This window comes from Coregonus clupeaformis, chromosome 1 (genome assembly GCF_020615455.1).
Source record: "Coregonus clupeaformis isolate EN_2021a chromosome 1, ASM2061545v1, whole genome shotgun sequence".
NCBI classification, from domain to species: domain Eukaryota; kingdom Metazoa; phylum Chordata; class Actinopteri; order Salmoniformes; family Salmonidae; genus Coregonus; species Coregonus clupeaformis.
Window position 1 is genome coordinate 41,629,152 of NC_059192.1, and position 25,943 is coordinate 41,655,094.

A 25,943-nucleotide genomic window follows, 5' to 3' on the forward strand; every position below is an offset into this window, starting at 1 on the left:
TTTAAGTCTGTTTTAGGCTACATTAAGTAGTAAACAAAAACTCATACAAAAAGAAAAAGATATCCCCTATATAAAAGCATGAAAATTCAGTCCAAGTTTAGTTTAAACCACTTGTTGACATTTCATTTGTACATAACCTCAGCCAATAAAAACAACCCCCTCCCCTCACTACTTGTCTTTATAAATACATTTGCTTCCTAATATCTGAGAGGTAAGCTATTGTTCCTGATCTTCTCTGCTTTAACACACAATCTCTCCAGATGATTACAATGCTCATTTCTTTATGTTCTCCTAATTGAAAGTCCACTAATTCCGACATGACTGTGTTACTGATGTGAGTGAGAGCCTGCTCACTGTGTCTGGTAGCCAGCCATGTTGAAGTTTCCCTGGTTGGGCATCACAGGACCGGTCTGGGGCTGGGACGGTGCCGGGGATCCAAACCCTCCCACCCAGGCTGGGGACTGGGTTTGTCTGCAAGAGAGAAGACACCCACAACAAGGGTCACGGCATGATGCAGAGGCTGGTAAGTGAAAGCTTTGGGCTGTAAAACACTGAGTGCGTTCGTCACCTTGAAATGTTCTGTGCTGCTGCAGCCAGAATGGAGTCCCTGTAAACAAGATCTCATAGTTTAGTGTGGCTCTGGAGTCTAACCATTTCACCAGGTTCGCTATGACACTGGATGTAGGCCTATGCTTGCAGATGTCAACAAGAAACTGTGGTTAAGGAGAATATTGCCAACAGAAAAGTAGTAAAAGTTACATGAGCTTTATAACTTCCATGGTGTTAAAATTTTAAATATATACTGTTGAGGAAAGCAAACAGTCTTGATAAAACATGTATGAATGTAACCAGCAATGTTTGACTATTTTGTGCAATCACACCAGGAAGCCTACAGTATAGTCTGAAAAAGTGGCGGTCAGTCAGTCAACCATAACTGGACACGACAAGAACAGAACTCCATAATGAAGAAGTGCTGCATACAACTGAACGTGTTTGGATACTTAGGAAATAATTATCCTTTCAAGAGGATTTCACAATGTGCATGATCTAAGTAACTAGTTTATACTTACTCTACACCAAATCCTTGCTGATTCCAAGACTGTCCATAAGACACTCCATAAGAGGGCACTTGCCATCCATTTGCCATATACTGTTGTCCATACTGCTGGGCCTGGGGGCTCCCATACATTTGGTTCCATTGTCCCCACTGACCCTGACCATACTCCATCTGTTTAAAGATCAAATGAATCATAATACAAAGCAGGATACATTTTTCTGGGTGAGTAAAGAAAAAAACAATGTGCACTGGGAAATGTCTATATTGTAATTGAGCAGTATCTCAATGAAAGATACTGGTGTCCTACCTGTGGTATGTTTTTGGCAACGTCGGGGGATTCTTTGCCCCAGTAGCACTTAACTATGTGACATTCGATGGACGTTCCATTTACAGAAACAATTGCATGGGCAGCACTTTCATGGGAGGAGAACCTGTCAGAAGAACACAAATGTCGACAAGAAACAGTGGTCAAGAAAAGTCATTCAGCAGTATAATATCACAATGTAAAATAAAAATGTGCATTTTATTTATTTATTTAAAACATTTTTGTCATTTTAGCAGACGCTCTTATCCAGAGCAACTTACATTTAGTGAGTGCATCCATTATTTTTTATTTTTTTATACTGGCCCCCCGTGGGAATCGAACCCACAACACTAGCGTTGCAAACGCCATGCTCTACCCAACTGAGCTACACGGGACGGGTTTTTAATGGTTGACAGTGTTAAGTAATAAGTACAGTTCCAAGAATACAAATCATGAATAAACAAACCATTTATAAATAGTGTACATACTATTAATAAATTATGGCATTTGGTGTAGTATTAGAAGATTTATTACTGAGCCATGTACCGGTACTGCCATCTACACGCAGAATGAGGCAATTCATAGTGTTGTACATAAACAAAATCAGAATCTTTGCTCAGAACAAAATGGTACCTGATGAAAGAGTAACCTTTCTCTGGGAAAACTCTTATTTCCATGATTTGTCCAAAGGGCGAAAATGTCTGTCGCATGAGGTGCTCTGCAAGAAAAAATATTTCAATGAAACAATCATCCAACTTTGTCTGCCAACCCAGTCTTTGTTTCCAAAACTTTATTTGTTGGAAACATCTAACGATTGATTCTAAAACAGTCTCTGTGTAACTTATCATGTTTGAATGAACTTGCCTGATAGTCCTGACTGGATTCCTCCACAGTACACGGTGCAGTTCTGGGGACTGGATTGGTTCACTACATCTTCAAACCTCAGCTGCTTCGAGCCATCTGGTGTAAACATACAAAGGAGATGAATATGAGCATTCAGCCTCATAACTCCCATTTCAACTCTGTTAAATCAACACAGTCATATCTCACTCATACTTACTGTCTTGCACATTCTTTGGGGCGGGTGGCTTGCGAGTTGCCCAGTTGGTCCTGATCTGGCGTCCCCCTAACCATTGTCCCCCCATGTGCACGATGGCATTCTCTGCATCCTGTTTAAAACAAAAGACAACGTTTCCTCTCCAGATTCTACATTGTTCTATACATATTCTATAAACGATGTGCTATTTATGTCATTTTAAACATGTTTTGCATACTAGATGGATGGATACGAATATTCAACAGGAATAATTAACTATCAAATATACTACAACTTGTACTTAAGTTACAAAATGATCAACAGAGAACACGAAATGTGCATTTACAGTGTACTTATTTATAAAACTTTAAAATTGTCTAAAGATCAAATCTACTGGAAATAGTAAACAGAAATAGAAATAACCTTCATCTTGTGTTCCTGCACTGGAGCCTTACCAGTTTGTTATAGAAGGACACAAATCCATACCCCTTAGATTTCCCTGTAGTCATGTCCTTCACAACACGAGCATCCCTGGAAGGACACAAGACAATAGCATCAGACCACTGCACCACTGTATTACATGCATAACATTTAAAAAAAGGAACCACACACACACACACTGAACTGCGAATCGACTACATTGTCACACAAAATCCCAATAAATATCTTAAAAGGTGCTACACATAGGATTTGTTTAAATTTTTGCATTGTAATTTCAGAAAAGGTCCATAATATAGCTGCATTAATAGTGGAATGATAGTGTTTCACAGTATTACATACCTGCCAGTGTTGTGATTGGCTGTGATATCAGTCCATTGATTTCTCCCACCGGAGCAGCATCTGTTGTCAAAATGGGAAAGCTGTTCGGACTTTGTGGCTGTAGTATCTAGTGGAAATCGCTGTGTCATCTCCTGGTTGCTAAAGTTCTACACTGTTCGCTCAATTTCAGTTTATGTGAGAAAATAAGCACTGAATAGTGTAGGGAATCATTGTACCATCTAAATCGGTGTGAAATATATTTTCAATAACAAGAAATACCGTTTTTACAGCTGTTTGAAGCTGTAACCGTTTTGGTTTTGGTCCACCAGCTTCAAACAGCGAGAAAAAAAAACAATAAATACACAGCGATTTAGATGGTACAATGATTACCTGCACTATTCAGTGGTAGTTTTCTCACTTAAACTGAAATTTAGCGAACAGTGTAGAAATTTTGCAACCAGTAAATGACACAGCAATTTCCACTAGACAACACAGCCAAAGTCAGAACAGCTTTCCCATTTTGACAACAGATGTCACTCTGACGGGAGAAATCAATTAGTGAATATCACAGCCAATCACAACACTGGTGGGTCGGTAATACTGTGAAACATATCACTCCACTATTAACGGCAGATATATTATGGATATTTTCTGAAATTGCATTACAAAAATTCAAGCACCTTTAACTACCTTAAAAATCCTAAACTGATTACTGATAAAAAGCAGCATTTGAAAACAAAAACAAGTACAAAGAAATGCAACCTACACTGATATTTTAACTGTTTCATTTTCAGTTAAGGGTTCCCTGTCACAGTGCACTAATTATAATCTGCAACACTTCTTATGGATTACCATGCATTCCTAATATATGCTGATGGTGCTCATCCTACTAATAGAAATATATATAAATATCAAAGAGAAAAACAGGAATTAAATGGCATACATGGCCTGTTAACAGATTTCTTTATTTTTCCTGGTAAATTCTTTACCACCAATATGGAGTTGGGGAGCTGCAAATTTGAAAACATTTACATTTTCAGATTTTTAGGAAAGGAGCATAAAACTATCAACAATACTAACAAACCAGAATCAGTTTTACACAGATCTTAAGTACAGTGGGGAAAAAAAAGTATTTAGTCAGCTACCAATTGTGCAAGTTCTCCCACTTAAAAAGATGAGAGAGGCCTGTAATTTTCATCATAGGTACACGTCAACTATGACAGACAAAATGAGGAAAAAATTTCCAGAAAATCACATTGTAGGATTTTTTATGAATTTATTTGCAAATTATGGTGGAAAATAAGTATTTGGTCACCTACAAACAAGCAAGATTTCTGGCTCTCACAGACCTGTAACTTCTTCTTTAAGAGGCTCCTCTGTCCTCCACTCGTTACCTGTATTAATGGCACCTGTTTGAACTTGTTATCAGTATAAAAGACACCTGTCCACAACCTCAAACAGTCACACTCCAAACTCCACTATGGCCAAGACCAAATAGCTGTCAAAGGACACCAGAAACAAAATTGTAGACTTGCACCAGGCTGGGAAGACTGAATCTGCAATAGGTAAGCAGCTTGGTTTGAAGAAATCAACTGTGGGAGCAATTATTAGGAAATGGAAGACATACAAGACCACTGATAATCTCCCTCGATCTGGGGCTCCACGCAAGATCTCACCCCGTGGGGTCAAAATGATCACAAGAACGGTTAGCAAAAATCCCAGAACCACACGGGGGGACCTAGTGAATGACCTGCAGAGAGCTGGGACCAAAGTAACAAAGCCTACCATCAGTAACACACTACGCCGCCAGGGACTCAAATCCTGCAGTGTGAGACGTGTCCCCCTGCTTAAGCCAGTACATGTCCAGGCCCGTCTGAAGTTTGCTAGAGTGCATTTGGATGATCCAGAAGAGGATTGGGAGAATGTCATATGGTCAGATGAAACCAAAATAGAACTTTTTGGTAAAAACTCAACTCGTCGTGTTTGGAGGACAAAGAATGCTGAGTTGCATCCAAAGAACACCATACCTACTGTGAAGCATGGGGGTGGAAACATCATGCTTTGGAGCTGTTTTTCTGCAAAGGGACCAGGACGACTGATCCGTGTAAAGGAAAGAATGAATAGGGCCATGTATCGTGAGATTTTGGTGAAAACCTCCTTCCATCAGCAAGGGCATTGAAGATGAAACGTGGCTGGGTCTTTCAGCATGACAATGATCCCAAACACACCGCCCGGGCAACGAAGGAGTGGCTTCGTAAGAAGCATTTCAAGGTCCTGGAGTGGCCTAGCCAGTCTCCAGATCTCAACCCCATAGAAAATCTTTGGAGGGAGTTGAAAGTCCGTGTTGCCCAGCGACAGCCCCAAAACATCACTGCTCTAGAGGAGATCTGCATGGAGGAATGGGCCAAAATACCAGCAACAGTGTGTGAAAACCTTGTGAAGACTTACAGAAAACCTTTGACCTGTGTCATTGCCAACAAAGGGTATATAACAAAGTATTGAGAAACTTTTGTTATTGACCAAACACTTATTTTCCACCATAATTTGCAAATAAATTCATTAAAAATCCTACAATGTGATTTTCTGGATTTTTTTTCCTCATTTTGTCTGTCATAGTTGGCGTGTACCTATGATGAAAATTACAGGCCTCTCTCATCTTTTTAAGTGGGAGAACTTGCACAATTGGTGGCTGACTAAATACTTTTTTTCCCCACTGTATATGTATTGAATATTGGAGTTTGTTATACTAAACTAGGTCATGTTAATACAAAAAATACAAAAACAAACAAATAGAATAAATAGGTATGAGAAAAGGTCTACATCTGAGTTTCCAGTGTGCACACTTCCTTGCTGTAAGACTTCAAGCTCCTGTCCAATCCTATGAGCATTTCTGTAAAATAACCAGAACGCTATTACTTAACTGAGACTCACAATTACAGAAAGGCTGAAAGCTTTTCAGGGTTACACATACAAAGCTTGAACTGCCATCTTAAATTTGACATCCCAAACTACTTACCATTTCCTACATTTATCAAAAAAGCATGAGGGGAAAATAGAAAGCTACACATTCAATGTTGGCAGTGAAAATAGTTGGTGTTGTGAAATTAGTGTGGGGGTTTTGATACAGACAAAGTCTATATCTATATGTTACAATTGAAAATACTTTGTCACTTGTTCTGTCATCCTGTTTTTCACAAAGGATCAAAACAGGGATAGTGATTTATGTAACGAGACTGGGTGTGATGTGCTTTAAAATGTAATTTCAACCAATAGTCAAAGTAATTACATCTACAGTATACAGCGCATTCAGAAAGTATTCAGACCCCTTGACTTTTTCCAAATGTTGTTATGTTACAGCCTTATTCTAAAACGGATTAAAGAAAAATATGTCCTCATCAACCTACACACAATACCTAATAATGACAAAGCAAAAACAAGTTTCAATTTTTTTTGGCAAAAACAAAACAAGAAATACCTTATTTACATAAGTATTCGTCTGAGAATCGAAATTGAGCTCTGGTCCATCCTTTTTCCATTGATCATCCTTGAGATGTTCCTACATCTTGATTGGAGTCCACCTGTGGTAAATTCAATTGATTGGAAATGATTTGGAAAGGCACACACCTGTCTATATAAGGTCCCACAGTTGACAGTGCATGTCAGAGCAAAACCCAACCCATGAGGTTGAAGGAATTGTCCGTAGAGCTCCGAGACAGGATTGTGTCGAGGCACAGATCTGGGGAAGGGTACCAAAACATTTCTGCAGCATTGAAGGTCCCCAAGAACCCTGTGGCCTCCATCATTTTTAAATGGAAGAAGGTTGGAACCACCAAGACTCTTCCTAGAGCTGGCCGCCCGGCCAACCTGAGCAATCGGAGGAGAAGGGCCTTGGTCAGGGAGGTGAACTTGAACCCGATGGTCACTCTGACAGAGCTCCAGAGTTCCTCTGTGGAGATGGGAGAACCTTCCAGAAGGACAACCATCTCTGCAGCACTCCACCAATCAGGCCTTTATGGAAGAGTAGCCAGACGGAAGCCACTCCTCAGTAGAAGGCACATGACAGCCCACTTGGAGTTTGCCAAAAGGCACCTAAAGACTCTCAGACCATGAGAAACAAGATTCTCTGGTCTGATGAAACCAAGATTGAACTCTTTGGCCTGAATGCCAAGCGTCATGTCTGGAGGAAACCTGGCACCATCCCTACAGTGAATTACGGTGGTGGCAGCATCATGATGTGGGGATGTTTTTCAGCAGCAGGGACTGGGAGACTAGTCAGGATCGAGGGAAAGATGAACGAAGCAAAGTACAGAGAGATCCTTGATGAAAACCTGCTCCAGAGCACTCAGGACCTCAGACCGGGGTGAAGGTTAACCTTCCAACATGACAACGACGCTAAGCACACAGCCAAGACAACGCAGGAGTGGCTTCGGGACAAGTCTCTGAATGTCCTTGAGTGGCCCAGCCAGAGCCCAGACTTTAACGCGATCGAACATCTCTGGAGAGACCTGAAAATAGCTGTGCAGCAAGGCTCCCCATCCAACCTGACAGAGCTTGAAAGGATCTGCAGAGAAGAATGCGAGAAACTCCCCAAATACAGTTGTGCCAAGCATGTAGCGTCATACCCAAGAAGACTTGAGGCTGTAATCGCTGCCAAAGGTGCTTCAACAGAGTACTGAGTAAAGGGTCTGAATACTTATGTAAATGTGATACTTCAGTTTTTATTTATTTATAAATTAGCAACAATTTAAATAAATGTTTGCTTTGTCATTATGGGGTATTGTGTGTAGATTGATGAGGGAAAAAAACAATTTAATCAATTTTAGAATAAGGTTGTAACAAAATGTGGAAAAAGTCAAGGGGTCTGAATACTTTCCAAATGCACTGTATATGCTGTATGTGCTTACACATCTATTCTGTTTATGGACCTCTTACAAACACATTTATTATGAGAAGAACTCGAAAGTTACTCGAATGATCAGATAAAATAGAGTAAAACCATTTCCAGAGGATGTCAAGTCAGGAAACAACATACTAAATCCAACAAGCTTAAAACACAAAGCAACTTACGAGATTTTCCCAAAAGGTGCAAATGCGGCTTTGATATCCTCAGTGGTGATCTCAGGGCTCAGGTCTCCAACAAATACATGGAAGTGATCTGAAATGACCAAGACAGAATCACTATTATTCTCTGATGTAGCTACTGGGTGGCAGGTATCCCATCGGTTAGATTGATGGGCCAGTAACCGAAAGGTCGCTGGTTCGAATACCCGAGCCGACAAGCTGAAAAATCTGTTGATGTAATCTTATGCAAGGCATTTAACCTGAATTTTCTCCAGGGGCGCTGTACTACTAAATTTCACTGCACCTTTCCAGTGTATGCGACAATAAAACATATTTTATTTCTTTTTTTACTGTGAAAAACCCCAAAGATAGCTCAGATGTGCGAGTGCCTTTAAAATTGTTTGTATTTTTTTTTTTACTGCCTTTGTAGTAAAAGAGGAAAAAGTTCAAATGTAAACACTTACTAGATGTGTCTTTCTTCTGGCTACTTGGAGTGGTGGCCCAATTTACTTTGACCTCCTGAAGATAAAACATTTCACAGAACAATCAAACGTAAGTGGAGCAAAGACATTCATTCCATGTCCCTAAAAGCCACTGTGAAAGGGTTAGAACTAGAGTTGAATATTTTCCCGGTATTTTACAAATGTTCCATCTCGAGAATAAATCACTTTTCTCCCGGGTAACCCGGTACTTCCCGCCAAAACCGGAAGTGTAATTCAAAAGCATTTTAAGGCATATAAATGTCTGGATTTGATTAGAGCTTTGATCAGCATGAAAAGTCAAACCTGATGCTACCTGAGCCTGATGAGCCATATATTAAATACATTTTATGATCCTTACATTAACAACATTTAATGAGCCCAAGCCCAAAAATGCCCAAATGATTGTGCCGTTATCCAATACATACATGATATAGGCTACAACACATTACGCACAACAGAAAAACATAAAAGCCCACAGATGTCGCTAGCTATATGCTCTCTTGGGTAAATATATTAAACTAGCTCCGGTAGGCTAATCTTTTTGAGTGTGAACTGTATTACTGTACTGTATTGTATTATTCTGTATTATATGGACTGGAACTACGCATCTCGTTCAAACCATGAAGCAGAAGAGAACATGCGATTCTGGTGCAGCATAAGTATAGGCTAGCGAATTTGGTTTTACTTGTTTAATATAACAGGGCCTATTAGTATAATTAGTAGGCTGACGCATATTCAGACCCCTTGACCTTTTTGACATTTTGTTACGTTACAGCCTTATTCTAAAATATATTAAATAGTTTTTTTGCCTCACCAAATCGACACACAATACCCCATAATGACAAAGCAAAAACTGGTTTTTAGAAATGTTTGCAAATTCATAAAAAACTGAAATATTACATTTACATAAGTATTCAGACTCTTTACTCAGTACTTTGTTAAAGCACCTTTGGCAGCGATTACAGCCTTGAGTCTTCTTGGGTATGACGCTACAAGCTTGGCACACCTGTATTTGGAGAGTTTCTCCCATTCCGTTCTGCATAACCTCTCAAGCTCTGTCAGGTTGGATGGGGAGCGTTGCTGCAAAGCTATTTTCAAGTCTCTCCAGAGATGTTCAAATCGGGTTCAAGTCCGGGCTCTGGCTGGGCCACTCAAGGACATTCAGAGACTTGTCCCGAAGCCACTCCTGCGTTGTCTTGGCTGTGTGCTTAGGGTCGTTGTCCTGTTGGAAGGTTAACCTTTGCCCCAGTCTGAGGTCCTGAGTGCTCTGGAGCAGGTTTTCATCAAGGATCTCTCTGTACTTTGCTTCGTTCATCTTTGCCTCGATCCTGACTAGTCTCCCAGTCCCTGCCGCTGAAAAACATCCCCAGAGCATGATTCTGCCACCACCATGCTTCACCGTAGGGATGGTGCCAGGTTTCCTCCAAACGTTACGCTTGGCATTCAAGCCTAAGAGTTCAATCTTGGTTTCATCAGACCAGAGAATCTTGTTTCTCATGGTCTGAGAGTCTTTAGGTGCCTTTTGGCAAACTCCAAGCGGGCTGTCATGTGCCTTTTACTGAGGAGTGGCTTCCATCTGGCCACTCTACTATAAAGGCCTGATTGGTGGAGTTCCAAACTTCTTCCATTTAAGTATGATGGAGGCCACTATGTTCTTGGGGACCTTCAATGCTGCATAAATTTTTTGGTACCCTTCCCCAGATCTGTGCCTCGACACAAACCTGTCTCGGAGCTCTACGGACAATTCCTTCGACCTCATGGCTTGGTTTCTGCTCTGACATGCACTGTCAACTGTGGGACCTTATTTAGACAGGTGTTTGCATTTCCAAATCTTGTCCAATCAATTGAATTTACCACAGGTGGACTCCAATCAAGTTGTAGAAACATCTCAAGGATGCACCTGAGCTCAATTTCGAGTCTCATAGCAAAGGGTCTGAATACTTATGTAAATAAGGTATCCGTTTTTTATTTTAATACATTTGCAAAAATTTCTAAAAACCTGTTTTCGCTTTGTCAATATGGGGTATTGTGTGTAGATTGCTGAGGAAATTGTTTTATTTAATCAATTTTAGAATAAGGTTGTAACGTAACAAAATGTGGAAAAAGTCAAGGGGTCTGAATACTTTCCGACCCCTTTCATAATATTTCCCCTAATGTTATTAGCCTACCTCCTCTTTCTCTCTCTATTGTTGCTTCATTCCTTCATCACGTTCAAAAGTTAAATGAAATAAGTTGTGGTCCTTATCTTAATCATTCTAATGACATCCTTGAATAATATAGGACTAGAATTAGATGCAGAAGGCTTTCCCTTCTCTTCACAAAGATTGAATGGTTATGGGTCTGAATAAATAACTGCTATAGCCTACCGCCATCGCGCATTCACTCTTCTTTCAAACTACCCGTGAATTCTATTGGCTGCTGTATTTAACATTCAGCAAAAAAGAGCTTGCGTCCATCTTTGAATAGTCTATTGGTATAACAAATGCTAAAAAAAAAAATGTTCAGCAAGCTATTCTAGTCTAGCTTTTCCTGCATGGGACTACAAGAGCTAAGGAGCGTTTTTTAAGGAGAGGCCAGCGGAGCACAGGTGCTTGCATATTGCACAAGAGACAGAGGTTAGAAGCTTATTATGCATAACCCACCATTAATTAGCTAAATATAAGGCTAATACTGCATTGAATGTATTACCTGAAAGAGGTAGGCTAGGACATCTATATATAGGGCTATATATGAATCTAGAACAGGATTATCTATTTTGGATGCAATTTGAATGGAGTTGATGGAGAGAGAGAGAAAGACTGCGAGAGAGTGCTCGCGCATGCACTGATATTCAAATGATAGGCTGTTTTAAAACTCTTCAACTGCAATAAAAAAATGTTTTTTATCTTTACAATTAAAAAAACAAGGTGACCCCCGAAAGCCAGATGGAGATGGGTAAATTAGACGCTAACTCTGTCTTTATATTACTGTAGCATAGGCTATGCTGCAGCAAATGTAGGCCAACCTGTCACAAGAAAAAAAGTTACCATGATGAGATGATAGGTCTACATGCATTGTGAACTGCGCTCCATACTGAGATGGGCTGTCTGTCCCCACCCTGAGTGTTGATTCATCATACAGAAGCCGTAGAGAAGCCAGATTTAGACATCGCATGTAATTTAACAGTTCCATTTCACGTCATGCTGTTCATATAAATGATTTATTATAATTTACCGGTTTCTCGCAGTTATTTATCCCGGGAAAAGGGAGTGGTTTTGGGCGGTAAATCCCGGTAAATCTCGGTAACCGGGTTCCCGCCATTCAACCCTAGTTAGAACCAGCACTTCTTAGCAAGAAAACCGCCTCACACACAGAGTCCTACATTTCAGAGTGGAAAAATTACCTTTCCCAATATCTTCCTCCCGTTCATGGCTGCTAGGGCAGCAGCAGCATCTCTATGTTCAAAGAACTCCACAAAGCAATACGGGTCATTGCTTGATTGCTGCAAAACAGAAAATCCGACAGAAGAGTTCATCCTCCTGCTATCGGGTTGCTGAGAAAAAAAAGTTGGGAGAGTATATTATTGCCAAGTTGGGAGAGTATATTATTGCCAAGTTGGGAGAGTATATTATTGCCAAACATATAATGTTATTTGGAATACAATTGCAAGAACTGAGTGACCATGTTACTCTATTGGGGGGATTACCATGTATCATCAACATTGTGTTGCAATATGTAACGGAGATGTTAGCCAATTAAAATAATGGCCATTGTTTAAAAGGCTGGGATTCAATAACCCTAACTTTCCTCTTTTGGACAGGAACGCCAAAGGCTAACCTAATGGCTGTTTCATCCATTAAAAAAATAAGCAATTTGATCTGATTGCATTCATTGCACAATATATAGATATAACCCACTATAATAGCAGAGGAATCAGTTACCATTTTTGAGGCATTTGAAAAAGGCCTAATCATACATTTACTAAAGGAGAGAGAAAAGTAGCCAAAACGGAAAACACCCCATTTAGACTAGTAAATATCCCCTGATACATCTGACTAAACGAGTTATTCAGGACAAAAAAAGAGATCAAATCAAAGACTGTCATCTAGTTCATATGGAGGGTAGCCTATACTGTCTCACCCAGCTACGCTGGAGATGTCGAGAAACTTGAGGACAGGTCCACTAGAGGCCATTACATCAGCATCCCATGGTAGACCATGTTTACCCTTCTCCCCCTGTAACTACGGTAACTGCAAGGAGGAGGATATTAGAAAGGTTTACTCTCAAGTTAGGGGAGGTGCTGAATCTGATCCCTTTTGGGTGACGATTAAAATTATTTTGAAGAGAACTGCATAAAAAATCAATTTTAGGTTCTGCAAGGATCTAAGCTAAATGCTTTATAAAAGGGTAGGCCTAGCCTAATTACAAATGACCTTTTCTCTCCTTGATGTGTCAAAGCAATTATGTAAATGTAATGGTGTGTTTATCAACATGATGCAAATGTAATCAGTTTTAAGTGAGAAATAAGACCAACAAAGGCAACATTGATAAAACAATAGGGACATAAAAAGGGACTTAATTATGTGAAAAACTGGTATGTGCCATTAAACACGTTTCCATCCACAGTATTTATGAGAGTAAAGTCATACCGTAGAAAAGCCTTTATGCGCAAATATTGATATAATAACCATAATTTCAACGTAAACTTGGAGTCACGTGATGATATGGTCCGTGGTCCTCCCACTACGACTCAGGAAACCATGCAGTTTATTAGGCTACAGATGAAATAAATTATGATGAACTTCACAGGGTGGTGAAAGTGTACGGTGATGAGCTTGATGCTCCTTTCCAATAAATATCGTGGGTCTTATTCTGGTGACACAATGATCGATGCTTGACTGCCATTTGACAAATAAAAATAATTCTCACTCTTATCCATAATAATCAACAAGCCCATTTGGTGGAAACACACCACTGGTGGGAAAATGCGCATATTTTCTTTATGCAGATTTTTGAATATTTGCATGAAAATCTGTCACCAGTTGGATGGAAACCTAGCTAATGACAGTTGTTACAGTCAAAGGTTAACAGTAGTAGCTATACTGTATACTGACGTGAATTCCTAGACCTAGTACATAATCCATTAATGAAACTAATTGTCTCCATAAGTCATCATAGCTAATAGAGCAGAATACATCTTACCTCAGTTATCATTTTACAACTTTTGCAAGGTCCAATTTGGGTGAACAGCTGAAGAATCAAAATTTCTGTTACATCTCTGGACAGGTTACCAACATACCTAGGAAAAAGATGGGGTAAATTAGTGATCTTATTAGGTTGGCAGCTGACGATTTAAGGATAGGCTACACTATGGAAGTTTAGTTATGCCTTTGCTCATGGTTGTGGGAAGGCGTGGCCCTACCTGTCCAATGAGGACATATCTGGAAAAAAATTCTGTCCATTTAAGGGACTTTCGGCTCTAGGCCTAGGAGACCCTTTTTAGCACTAGAGCACCCATAAAGGCAAAATATCTGTATAGGCATTTTAAAGTTTAGCCTATAGGTCTGTATAGCCTCTAGATCTGACAAAATTTTGATTGAAAGTGTTATTTCAAATGTTATAAAATGTTATTTGTCACATGCTTCGTAAACAACAGGTGTAGACTAACAGTGCTTATGGGCCCTTCCCAACAATGTAGAGAGACAAAAAAGAGAAATAATAGAAAAATAATAACACAAGGAATAAATACACAATGAGTAACGATAACTTGGCTTCATAACGGGGTACCAGTACCGAGTCGATGTGCAGGGGTGCGAAGTAATTGAGGTAGATTTGTACATATCGGTAGCGATAAAGTGACTAGGCAACCAAATAGATAACAGAGTAACAGCAGTGTACTAACTGTAAGTCGCTCTGGATAAGAGCGTCTGCTAAATGACTTAAAAATGTAAATGTAAATGTGATGGGTCATTAGAGTGAGTGCAAAAAGGGTTAAGGCAGATAGTTAAATAGTTAACCAACAGCTACCTGGACTAACTATTTAGCAGTCTTATGGCTTGGGGGTAGAAGCAGTTTAGGGTCCTGTTGGTTCCAGACTTGGTGCATTAGTACCGCTTGCCTTGCGGTAGCAGAGAGAACAGTCTATGATTTGGGTGGCTGGACTCTTTTAAACTTTTTAGGGCCTTCCTCTGACACCGCCTGTTACAGAGGTCCTGGATGGCAGGGAGCTTGGCCCCAGTGATGTACTGGGCCGTACACACTACCCTCTGTAGCGCATTGCGGTAAGATGCCAAGCAGTTGCCATACCAAGCGGTGATGCAGCCAGTCAAGATGCTCTCAATGGTGCAGCTGTAGAACTTTTTGAGGATCTGAGGGCCCACGCCAAATATGTTCAGCCTCCTGAGGAGAAGGAGGCGTTGGTGTGTGTGGTCCATGATAATTCCTTAGTGATGTGGACACTGAGGAACTCTCTCGATCTGCTCCACTACAGCCCTGTCGATGTGGATGGGGGCGTGCTCTGCCCTCCTGTAGTCCATGATCAGTGCCTTTGTCTTGCTGACAACAACTGGCACTACACTGCCAGGTTTCTGACCTCCTCCCTGTAGGCTGTCTCATTGTTGTCAGGGATCAGGCCTACCACCGTCGTGTCATCTGCAAAATGAATGATGGTGTTGGAGTCGTGCCCGGTCACACAGTCGTGGGTGAACAGGGAGTACAGGAGGGACTGAGCACGCACCCCTGAGGGGCCCCCGTGTTGAGGGTCAGTGTGGTGGATGTGTTGTTGCTTACTCTCACCACCTGGGGGCGGCCTGTCAAGAAGTCCAGGATCCAGTTGCAGAGGGATGTGTTTAATCCCAGGGTCCTTAGCTTAGTGATGAGCTTGGAGGGCACTATGGTGTTGAACGCTGAGCTGTAGTCAATTAACAGCATTCTCACATACAGTGGGGGAAAAAAGTATTTAATCAGCCACCAATTGTGCAAGTTCTCCCACTTAAAAATATGAGAGGCCTGTAATTTTCATCATAGGTACACGTCAACTATGACAGACAAAATGAGAATTTTTTTCTCCAGAAAATCACATTGTAGGATTTTTTATGAATTTATTTGCAAATTATGGTGGAAAATAAGTATTTGGTCAATAACAAAAGTTTCTCAATACTTTGTTATATACCCTTTGTTGGCAATGACACAGGTCAAACGTTTTCTGTAAGTCTTCACAAGGTTTTCACACACTGTTGCTGGTATTTTGGCCCATTCCTCCATGCAGATCTCCTCTAGAGCAGTGATGTTTTGGAGCTGTCGCTGGGCAACATAGACTTTCAACTCCCTCCAAATATTTTCTATGGGGTTGAGATCTGGAGACTGGCTAGGCCACTCCAGGACCTTGAAATGCTTCTTACGAAGCCACTCCTTCGTTGCCCGGGCGGTGTGTTTGGGATCATTGTCATGCTGAAAGACCCAGCCACGTTTCATCTTCAATGCCCTTGCTGATGGAAGGAGATTTTCACTCAAAATCTCACGATACATGGCCCCATTCATTCTTTCCTTTACACGGATCAGTCGTCCTGGTCCCTTTGCAGAAAAAACTGCCCCAAAGCATGATGTTTCCACCCCCATGCTTCACAGTAGGTATGGTGTTCTTTGGATGCAACTCAGCATTCTTTGTCCTCCAAACACGACGAGCTGAGTTTTTACCAAAAAAGTTCTATTTTGGTTTCATCTGACCATATGACATTCTCCCCAATCCTCTTCTGGATCATCCAAATGCACTCTAGCAAACTTCAGATGGGCCTGGACATGTACTGGCTTAAGCAGGGTGACACGTCTGGCACTGCAGGATTTGAGTCCCTGGCGGCGTAGTGTGTTACTGATGGTAGGCTTTGTTACTTTGGTCCCAGCTCTCTGCAGGTCATTCACTAGGTCCCCCCGTGTGGTTCTGGGATTTTTGCTCACCGTTCTTGTGATCATTTTGACCCCACGGGGTGAGATCTTGCGTGGAGCCCCAGATCGAGGGAGATTATCAGTGGTCTTGTATGTCTTCCATTTCATAATAATTGCTCCCACAGTTGATTTCTTCAAACCAAGCTGCTTACCTATTGCAGATTCAGTCTTCCCAGCCTGGTGCAGGTCTACAATTTTGTTTCTGGTGTCCTTTGACAGCTCTTTGGTCTTGGCCATAGTGGAGTTTGGAGTGTGACTGTTTGAGGTTGTGGACAGGTGTCTTTTATACTGATAACAAGTTCAAACAGGTGCCATTAATACAGGTAAACGAGTGGAGGACAGAGGAGCCTCTTAAAGAAGAAGTTACAGGTCTGTGAGAGCCAGAAATCTTGCTTGTTTGTAGGTGACCAAATACTTATTTTCCACCATAATTTGCAAATAAATTCATTAGAAATCCTAACGTGATTTTCTGGAAAAAAAATTCTCAATTTGTCTGTCATAGTTGACGTGTACCTATGATGAAAATTACAGGCCTCTCTCATCTTTTTAAGTGGGAGAACTTGCACAATTGGTGGCTGACTAAATACTTTTTTCCCCCACTGTAGGTGTTCCTTTTGTCCAGGTAGGAAACGGCAGTGTGGAGTGCAATAGAGATTGCATCATCTGTGGCTCTATTGGGGCGGTATGCGAATTGGAGTGGGTCCAGGGTGTCTGGGATGATGGTGTTGATGTGAGCTATGACCAGCCATTCAAAGCATTTCATGGCTACAGATGCGAGTGCTACGGGACGATGGGCACAGGGACTATGGTGGTCTGCTTGAAACATGTAGGTATTACAGACTGGGTCAGGGAGAGGTAAAAAATGTCAGTGAAGACACTTGTCAGCGCATGCTCTTGAGTACGTGTCCTAGTAATCCATCTTGTCCTGCGTCCTTGTGAATATTAACCTGTTTAAAAGGTCTTACTCACATTGGCTACGGAGAGCGTGATCACACAGTCGTCCGGAATAGCTGGTGCTGTCATGCACGGTTCAGTGTTGCTAGGCTTCAAGCAAGCATAGAAGGTATTTAGCTAATCTGGTAGGTTCTCGTCACAAGACAGCTCGCGGCTGGGTTTCCCTTTGTAATCGACTTTGGTATTATTGTGTGTAGCTACCTAACTAGCTAGCTAGCCAGCCAGCCCATAGAGAGAGCATTGCATTGTGGGTTTTGTAGTCGACTTGAGCAGCAACAGTGTCACGGATGCCGCCGAGGCTGCTCCTCCTCCTTGCTTGGGCAGGCTTCGGCGTTCGTCGTCCCCGGAGTACTAGCTACTGCCGCTCGATGTTTCGATGTTTGTCTTGTATTGTCTAGTTGGTACACCTGTTTCGTATTCTGTATTGATTATGTACCATATAAGTTCCCTTGTTTTATGTTTGCCTTTGTGTGTTATTGTCCGCGTCTCTTGTATGTATGTTCGGCATTGACCATCTTGTTTATTACGCACTCCGCGTACATTTCTCCTCTTGTGTTTGGAGGTGTTTGTTTTGTGCGTATTTTACTTTGGAAAGTAAAGTAGTCGTTACTGATCCTCTGTGTCCTGCGCCTGACTTCACCGCCGCATACACCTCAGCATTGACAAACAGATTTCCACAATTATTTTTAACACGTTGCTACCAACCTTATTATGACGACAAAATGAAACATTTGTTCACAAAAAATATTGTTGTTACATATTAGTGTTATGTAGCACTGTAAATTTATAGGAATTAGTGGTTTTGGATGTATTTTTCCTTTAACATCCATTTCCGTATTGAGCATGTCACTGGTACTTCCTGTTTAAGTTTTTGCTTGTAAGCAGGAATCAGGAGGATAAAGTTATGGTCAGATTTGCCAAATTTAGGGCGGGGGACTGAGGGAGAGCTTTGTATGTGTCTCTGTATGTGGAGTAAAGATGATTTTTCGCCTTAGTTGCAGAGGTGACATGTTGGTAGAAATGAGGTAAAACAGATTTCAGTTTTACCTCATTAAAAAGCACGGCGCTTGTAACGCCAAGGTAGTGGGTTTGATCCCCGGGACCACCCATACACAAAAATAATTGTAAAAAAAAAAAATAAGTAAGTCGCTTTGGATAAAAGCGTCTGCTAAATGGCATATTATTATTCTTTTATTTTTTTAGGAGCGCCGCCTCTGGGTGAGCATTTTCTTGTTATCTTATGGCCCTATAGAGTCCCACAGTGGAGGTGTCATAATACCCTTAAAACCTAGTGGTCAAACAGGGGAATGGTTCCAATCGTTTTCCCACCATTAATTATTCCCATAGGGGATTCTAGAAACACTTAAAATAAGGGTTGTGTTCCGTGTAGGCTTACCCTGGCGTGACGTGTTGATAACCATGTAAATCTCTCTCGGACAAGGTGACTTTTATCAATATATTCGGCTCTATTTACTCTCAGATTTGAAAATGCTAATTAGCATCAAAGTAGACATCATGCAAAACTACAAATCCCAGCAAGCTCCTGCACATCATCTCTAGCTGACACCTTTGCTAACAGGTATTGTGTCAATTGAAAACTTGCATAAGACAGTTCACAGAATTGTTGATTTAAATAAATGTAGCCAATTTATTCATTACTACATTTAGCTAACATTAGATAGTTAATCCAGTGATTCTTAGCATTGCCTCGATTTGGCAGTCTCGTCCAGATCATCATGGCATTTGTAGTTCATTAGCAGCTAATTAGCACTTCATTTTTTTTTGGGGGGAGGTAACTACAGGCGAATAGATTGATAAAAGTCACCTTGTCATTTACATGCTTATCAAAACGTCATGCCAGGGCATGCCTACATGAAACACAGCCCTTATTGCTAAATACGTGTAAGTGACCAATAACATTTGATTTGATTTATTTTAAGTGTTCCTAAAATCCCCTATGGGAAAAATGAACGGTGGAAAAATGATTGGAACCACTTGCCATATATAAAGCCTTTTCTTTTGGGGTGTTGCTGTAGGCCAACAAGTGCGAACAGTCAGTATCTAAATAATATGTGTGAAATGCTTGATAGTGTATGTGATGTAAACAGAGAGGTCTACTTTGTTGGGGACCTGCCTATTGACTGGTTTTCATCAAGCTGTCCGCTCAAGAGGAAGCTTCTTACTGTAACCAGTGCCTGTAATCTGGTTCAGGTTATTAATCAACCTACCAGGGTGTTTACAAACACTACAGGAACAAGATCATCCACATGTATCGATCACATTTTTACTAATACTGTAGAACTTTTTTCTAAAGCTGTATCCGTACCCATTGGATGCAGTGATCACAATATAGTGGCTATATCCAGGAAAGCCAAAGTTCCAACAGCTGGGCCTAAAATAGTGTTTAAGAGATCATACAAAAGATTTTGCTGTGACTCATATGTGGATGATGTAAAAAAATATATATATATATTTGTTGGTCTGATGTGACTAATAAGGAGCATCCAGATGCTGCACTTGATGAATTTATGAAATTGCTTCTTCCAATTATTGATAAACATGGACCTGTTAGGAAACTGACTGTTAGAACTGTTAAGGCTCCATGGATTGATGAGGAATTGAAAAACTGTATGGTTGAAAGAGATGGGGCAAAAAGGGTGGCTAATAAGTCTAGCTGCACATCTAACTGGTTGACTTACTGCAAATTGAGAAATGATGTGACTAAACTCAACAAAAAGAAGAAGAAACTGTATTATGAAGCCAAGATCAATGAGAAAGAGATGGGGCAAAAAGAGTGGCTAATAAGTCTAGCTGCACATCTAACTGGTTGACTTACTGCAAATTGAGAAATGATGTGACTAAACTCAACAAAAAGAAGAAGAAACTGTATTATGAAGCCAAGATCAATGATATAAAGAATGATGGGAAAAAAACTTTGGAGTACTTTAAATGGAATTATGGTCAGAAAGACAAAAACTCCATCTTTCATCGAATCAGATGGCTTATTCATCACAAAACCATTTGATGTTGCCAATTATTTTAATGATTACTTCATTGGCAAAGTGGGAAAACTTAGGCAAGAAATGCCAACAATGACCAGTGAGCAATCGTATTCATGCATAAAAAACAAATAATGAAAGAAAAGTATTGCAAGTTTGAATTTTGTAAAGTTAGTGTGGGAGAGGTGGGAAAATTGTTATCGATCAATAATGACAAACCTCCTTGCATTGACAACTTAGATGGAAAGCTACTGAGGATGGTAGCTGAACCTATAGCCACTCCTATCTGTCATATCTTTAATCTGAGCCTAGAGGAAAGTCTTTGTCCTCAGGCCTGGAGAGAAGCCAAAGTAATTCCGCTACCCAAGAATGGTAAAGCGGCCTTTACTGATTCTAACAGCAGACCTATAAGCTTGCTGCCAGCTCTTAGCAAACTTTTGGAAAAAATGGTGTTTGACCAAATACAATGCTATTTCTCTGTAAACAAATCAACAACAGACTTTCAGCATGCTTAAAGGGAAGGGCACTCAACATGTACTGCACTGACACAAATGACTGATGATTGGTTGAAAGAAATTGATAATAAAAAGATTGTGGGAGCTGTACTGTTAGATTTCAGTGCAGCCTTTGATATTATTGACCCATAACCTGTTGTTGAAAAAACGTATGTGTTATGGCTTTTCAACCTCTGCCATATCGTGGATTCAGAGCTATCTATCTAATATAACTCAAAGGGTTTTCTTTAATGGAAGCTTCTCTAATGTCAAACATGTAAAGTGTGGTGTACCACAGGGCAGCTCTCTAGGCCCTCTACTCTTTTCTATTTTTACCAATGACCTGCCACTGGCATTAAACAAAGCATGTGTGTCCATGTATACAGATGATTCAACCATATACGCATCAGCAACCACAGCTAACGAAGTCACTGAAACCCTTAACAAAGAGTTGCAGTCTGTTTTGGAATGGGTGGCCACTAATAAACTGGTCCTGAACATCTCTAAAACTAAGAGCAGTGTATTTGGTACAAATCATTCCCTAAATTCTAGACCTCAGCTGAATCTGGTAATGAATAGTGTGGCTGTTGAACAAGTTGAGGAGACTCAATTACTTGACGTTACCTTAGATTGTAAACTATCATGGTCAAAACATATAGATTCAATGGTTGTAAAGATGGGGAGAGGGCTGTCCGTAATAAAGAGATGCTCTGCTTTTTTGACACCACACTCCAAAAAGCAAGTTCTGCAGGCTCTAATTTTGTCTAATCTTGATTATTGTCCAGTCGTGTGGTCCAGTGATGCAAGAAAAGACCTAGTTAAGCTGCAGCTGGCCCAAAACAGAGCGGCACGTCTTGCTCTTCATTGTAATCAGAGGACTGATATAAATACTATGCATGCCAGTCTCTCTTGGCTAAGAGTTGAGGAGAGACTGACTGCATCACTTCTTCTTTTTATAAGAAACATGAATGTGTTGAAAATCCCAAATTGTTTGCATAGTCAACTTACACACAGCTCTGACACACACACTTACCCCACCAGACATGCCACCAGGGGTCTTTTCACAGTCCCCAAATCCAGAACAAATTCAAGAAAGTGTACAGTATTACATAGAGACATTATTGCATGGAACTCCGTTCCATCTCATATTGCTCAAATAAACAGCAAACCTGGTTTCAAAAAACAGGTAAAGCAACACCTCACAGCACAACGCCGCTCCCCTATTTGACCTAGATAGTTTGTGTGTATGTATTGATATGTAGGCTACGTGTGCTTTTAAAAATAATGTATGTAGTTCTGTCCTTGAGCAAATATTGTCTATTAATGTTCTGTATTATGTCATGTTTCATGTGGACCCCAGGAAGAGTGGCTGCTGCTTTTGCAACAGCTAGTGGGGATCCTAATAAAATACCAAATACCAAAAACACTTAGTAGGACGCGGGTATATTTACATACTTTAGCATTGCTTTCAATTGTATTGGGTTGGACAAAAACAGTCCACGGGAAGCCAGAAGTTAAATACAATTCCATTAACTTACTGCACTGGTGGGCAGGACGGTTGATCATTATAACGGGGGAATTTGAGACAAAATATTTAAAAGATTGTATTATTAAACCGACTGAAACGTGAGTCTGTTGTAGACCCACTTCCTCTCTGTTTACCTCATGTCAAAATAAAAGTCCACCACAAATTATTTCCGTTTTGTCCACATATGACGTAGGTGCAGGACTTTTATTTTGACATTTTTAAAAGCACCTCGCTGACAGCTAACATTAGCCATGGCCAGCCTAGCTGAGGAACGTTCAACTCCGTTCTCGATATAAGAACAGAGTTGAGCGTTCCGACCTCAGCTTAGACCAGCCATGATTGGAACATTTCAACATGAAGATAGCTAGCTAAGAAGATACCTATAGCTTGCTAGCTAGTTCTAACTAGCTGATGTGTCATGCAATATATTATTACATAAGTTCATGTATATAGTTTGGTCAACCTAGTTGATAGTCTTGTAACCTTTGTTTCACTTAGGGATAAACAGTATGCTGATGAGTGAGAGGTTGAAATGAGGAAGCTGTGAGGTCGATATAGCTAACTAACATTAGCAAGCTAACTTGGCAACGTCGTGACTGTTGTGTTGACTACTTACAGGGTTTTGGGGTGGCTTTCGTCTTCCATGTTCAGAAATCGATTGGTATAAATGTCGACTAACTAACTGGGTGTGCTAAATTAAATAAGAAGAGGGCCTAAATCAATGTATTTATACGGTATCTAAGCTAGCTAGCTAGCAAAGAGGAAGAAAATGGCGCAAACCGGAGAGCCAGGAAGCCGACTGATGCGCATGTCGCCTACAGAGGGACTGAGAGTGAAATAGAAAGTTGAGTCAGCACTAGAATAAAACAAGACAACAGTAAACATGTCGTCCCTCACAAATGATGCAGCGCCCGAATGATGCTGCGGAAACATAGTTATAAATAGTAAACTACACTGCAAATTGACCGCAAGAATCCCAAACAGATATAGTAGGCTAATTTACAAAAACAGAACAATTACAAACCTTACAGTGGGATACGATCACATAGTCCTCTATTTATGGGTGGGAATACTTGGGAACAGATTTTCTAAATTAAAACTACTTTGAGCTCCTGGTGATTTTACAGTATTTTATGTTCTATATACAGTACCAGTCAAAAGTTTGGACACACCTACTAATTTTACATTTTATTCAAGGGTTTTTCTTTATTTTTACTATTTTCTACATTGTAGAATAATAGTGAAGACATCAAAACTATGAAATAACACATGGAATCATGTAGTAACCCAAAAAGTGTTAAACAAATCAAAATATATTTTATATTTGAGATTCTTCAAAGTAGCCACCCTTTGCCTTGTTGACAGCTTTGCACACTCTTGGCTTTCTCTCAACCAGCTTCATGAGGAATGCTTTTCCAACAGTCTTGAATGAGTTCCCACATATGCTGAGCACTTGTTGGCTGCTTTTCCTTCACTCTGCGGTCCAACTCATCCCAAACCATCTCAATTGGGTTGAGGTCGGGTGATTGTGGAGGCCAGGTCATCTGATGCAGCACTCCATCACTCTCCTTGGTCAAATAGCCCTTACACAGCCTGGAGGTGTGTTTTGGGTCATTGTCCTGTTGAAAAACAAATGATAGTACCACTAAGCGCAAACCAGATGGGATGGCGTATCGCTGCAGAATGCTGTGGTAGCCATGCTGGTTAAGTGTGCCTTGAATTCTAAATAGATCACAGACAGTGTCACCAGCAAAGCACCCCCACACCATCACCCCTCCTCCTCCATGCTGCACGGTGGGAACCACACATGCGTAGATCATCCGTTCACCTACTCTGCGTCTCTCAAAGACATGGCGGTTGGAACCAAAAATCTCAAATTTGGACTCATCAGACCAAAGGACAGATTTCCACCGGTCTACTGTCCATTGCTCGTGTTTCTTGGCCCAAGCAAGTCTCTTCTTCTTATTGGTGTCCTTTAGTAGTAGTTTCTTTGCAGCAATTCGACCATGAAGGCCTGATTCACGCAGTCTCCTCTGAACAGTTGGTGTTGAGATGTGTCTGTTACTTGAACTCTGTGAAGCATTTATTTGGGCTGCAATTTCTGAGGCTTGTAACTCTAATGAACTTATCCTCTGCAGCAGAGGTAACTCTGGGTCTTCCTTTCCTGTGGCGGTCCTCATGAGAGCCAGTTTCATCATAGCGCTTGATGGTTTTTGCGACTGCACTTGAAGAAACTTTCAAAGTTCTTCAAATTTTCTGGATTGACTGACCTTCATGTCTTAAAGTGGGCCCTGTGTAGCTCAGTTGGAAGAGCATGGCGCTTGCAACGCCAGGGTTGTGGGTTCGATTCCCACGGGGGGCCAGTATGAAAAAATAAATAAATAAAATGTATGCACTCACTAACTGTGAGTCGCTCTGGATAAGAGCGTCTGCTAAATCACTAAAATGTAAATGTAAAGTAATGATGGACTGTCGTTTCTCTTTGCTTATTTGAGCTGTTCTTGCCATAATGTGGACTTGGTCTTTTACCAAATAGGGCTATCTTCTGTATACCACCCCTACCTTGTCACAACACAACTGATTGGCTCAAACGCATTAAGAAGGAAATCAATTCCACAAATTAACTTTTAACAAGGCACACCTGTTAATTGAAATGCATTCTAGGTGACTACCTCATTTTTTATTTTATTTATTTTTATTTCACCTTTATTTAACCAGGTAAGCCAGTTGAGAACAAGTTCTCATTTACAACTGCGACCTGGCCAAGATAAAGTAAAGCAGTGCGATAAAAACAACAACACAGAGTTACATATGGGGTAAAACAAAACATAAAGTCAAAAGTACAACAGAAATATATATATACAGTGTGTGCAAATGTAGCAAGTTATGGAGGTAAGGCAATAAATAGGCTATAGTACAAAATAATTACAATTAGTATTAACACTGGAATGATAGATGTGCAAAAGATGATGTGCAAATAGAGATACTGGGGTGCAAATGAGCAAAATAAATAACAATATGGGGATGAGGTAGTTGGGTGGGCTAATTTCAGATGGGCTGTGTACAGGTGCAGTGATCGGTAAGGTGCTCTGACAACTGATGCTTAAAGTTAGTGAGGGAGATAAGAGTCTCCAGTTTCAGAGATTTTTGCAATTCGTTCCAGTCATTGGCAGCAGAGAACTGGAAGGAATGGCGGCCAAAAGAGGTGTTGGCTTTGGGGATGACCAGTGAGATATACCTGCTGGAAGCTGGTTGAGAGAATGCCAAGAGTGTGCAAAGCTGCCATCAAGGCAAAGGGTGGCTACTTTGAAGAATCTAAAATCTAAAATATATTTTGATTTGTTTAACA

The 25,943-nt window shown here is 40.6% G+C and overlaps 1 protein-coding gene across 2 annotated transcripts; it reads right to left on the reverse strand.

Moving 5' to 3' along the window:
* Positions 1-229: 229 nt before the first annotated feature.
* LOC121568780 (nucleolysin TIAR) lies at positions 230-23,409 on the reverse strand. Of its 2 annotated transcripts, none has more exons than XM_041879214.2 (13): positions 23,211-23,409; positions 13,881-13,977; positions 12,082-12,180; positions 8,682-8,736; positions 8,224-8,311; positions 2,853-2,928; positions 2,422-2,530; positions 2,226-2,321; positions 1,995-2,079; positions 1,365-1,488; positions 1,071-1,228; positions 569-607; positions 230-471 (listed from the first exon to the last, which is right to left on the reverse strand). In XM_041879214.2, exons 1-13 carry the CDS (start codon positions 23,237-23,239, stop codon positions 351-353), a joined length of 1,176 nt encoding a protein of 391 aa, XP_041735148.1. In that variant the 5' UTR covers positions 23,240-23,409; the 3' UTR covers positions 230-350. The 2 variants fall into 2 exon arrangements, with proteins under 2 accessions (XP_041735148.1, XP_041735142.1); XM_041879208.2 differs by having other exon boundaries at positions 12,082-12,231.
* Positions 23,410-25,943: the final 2,534 nt, after the last annotated feature.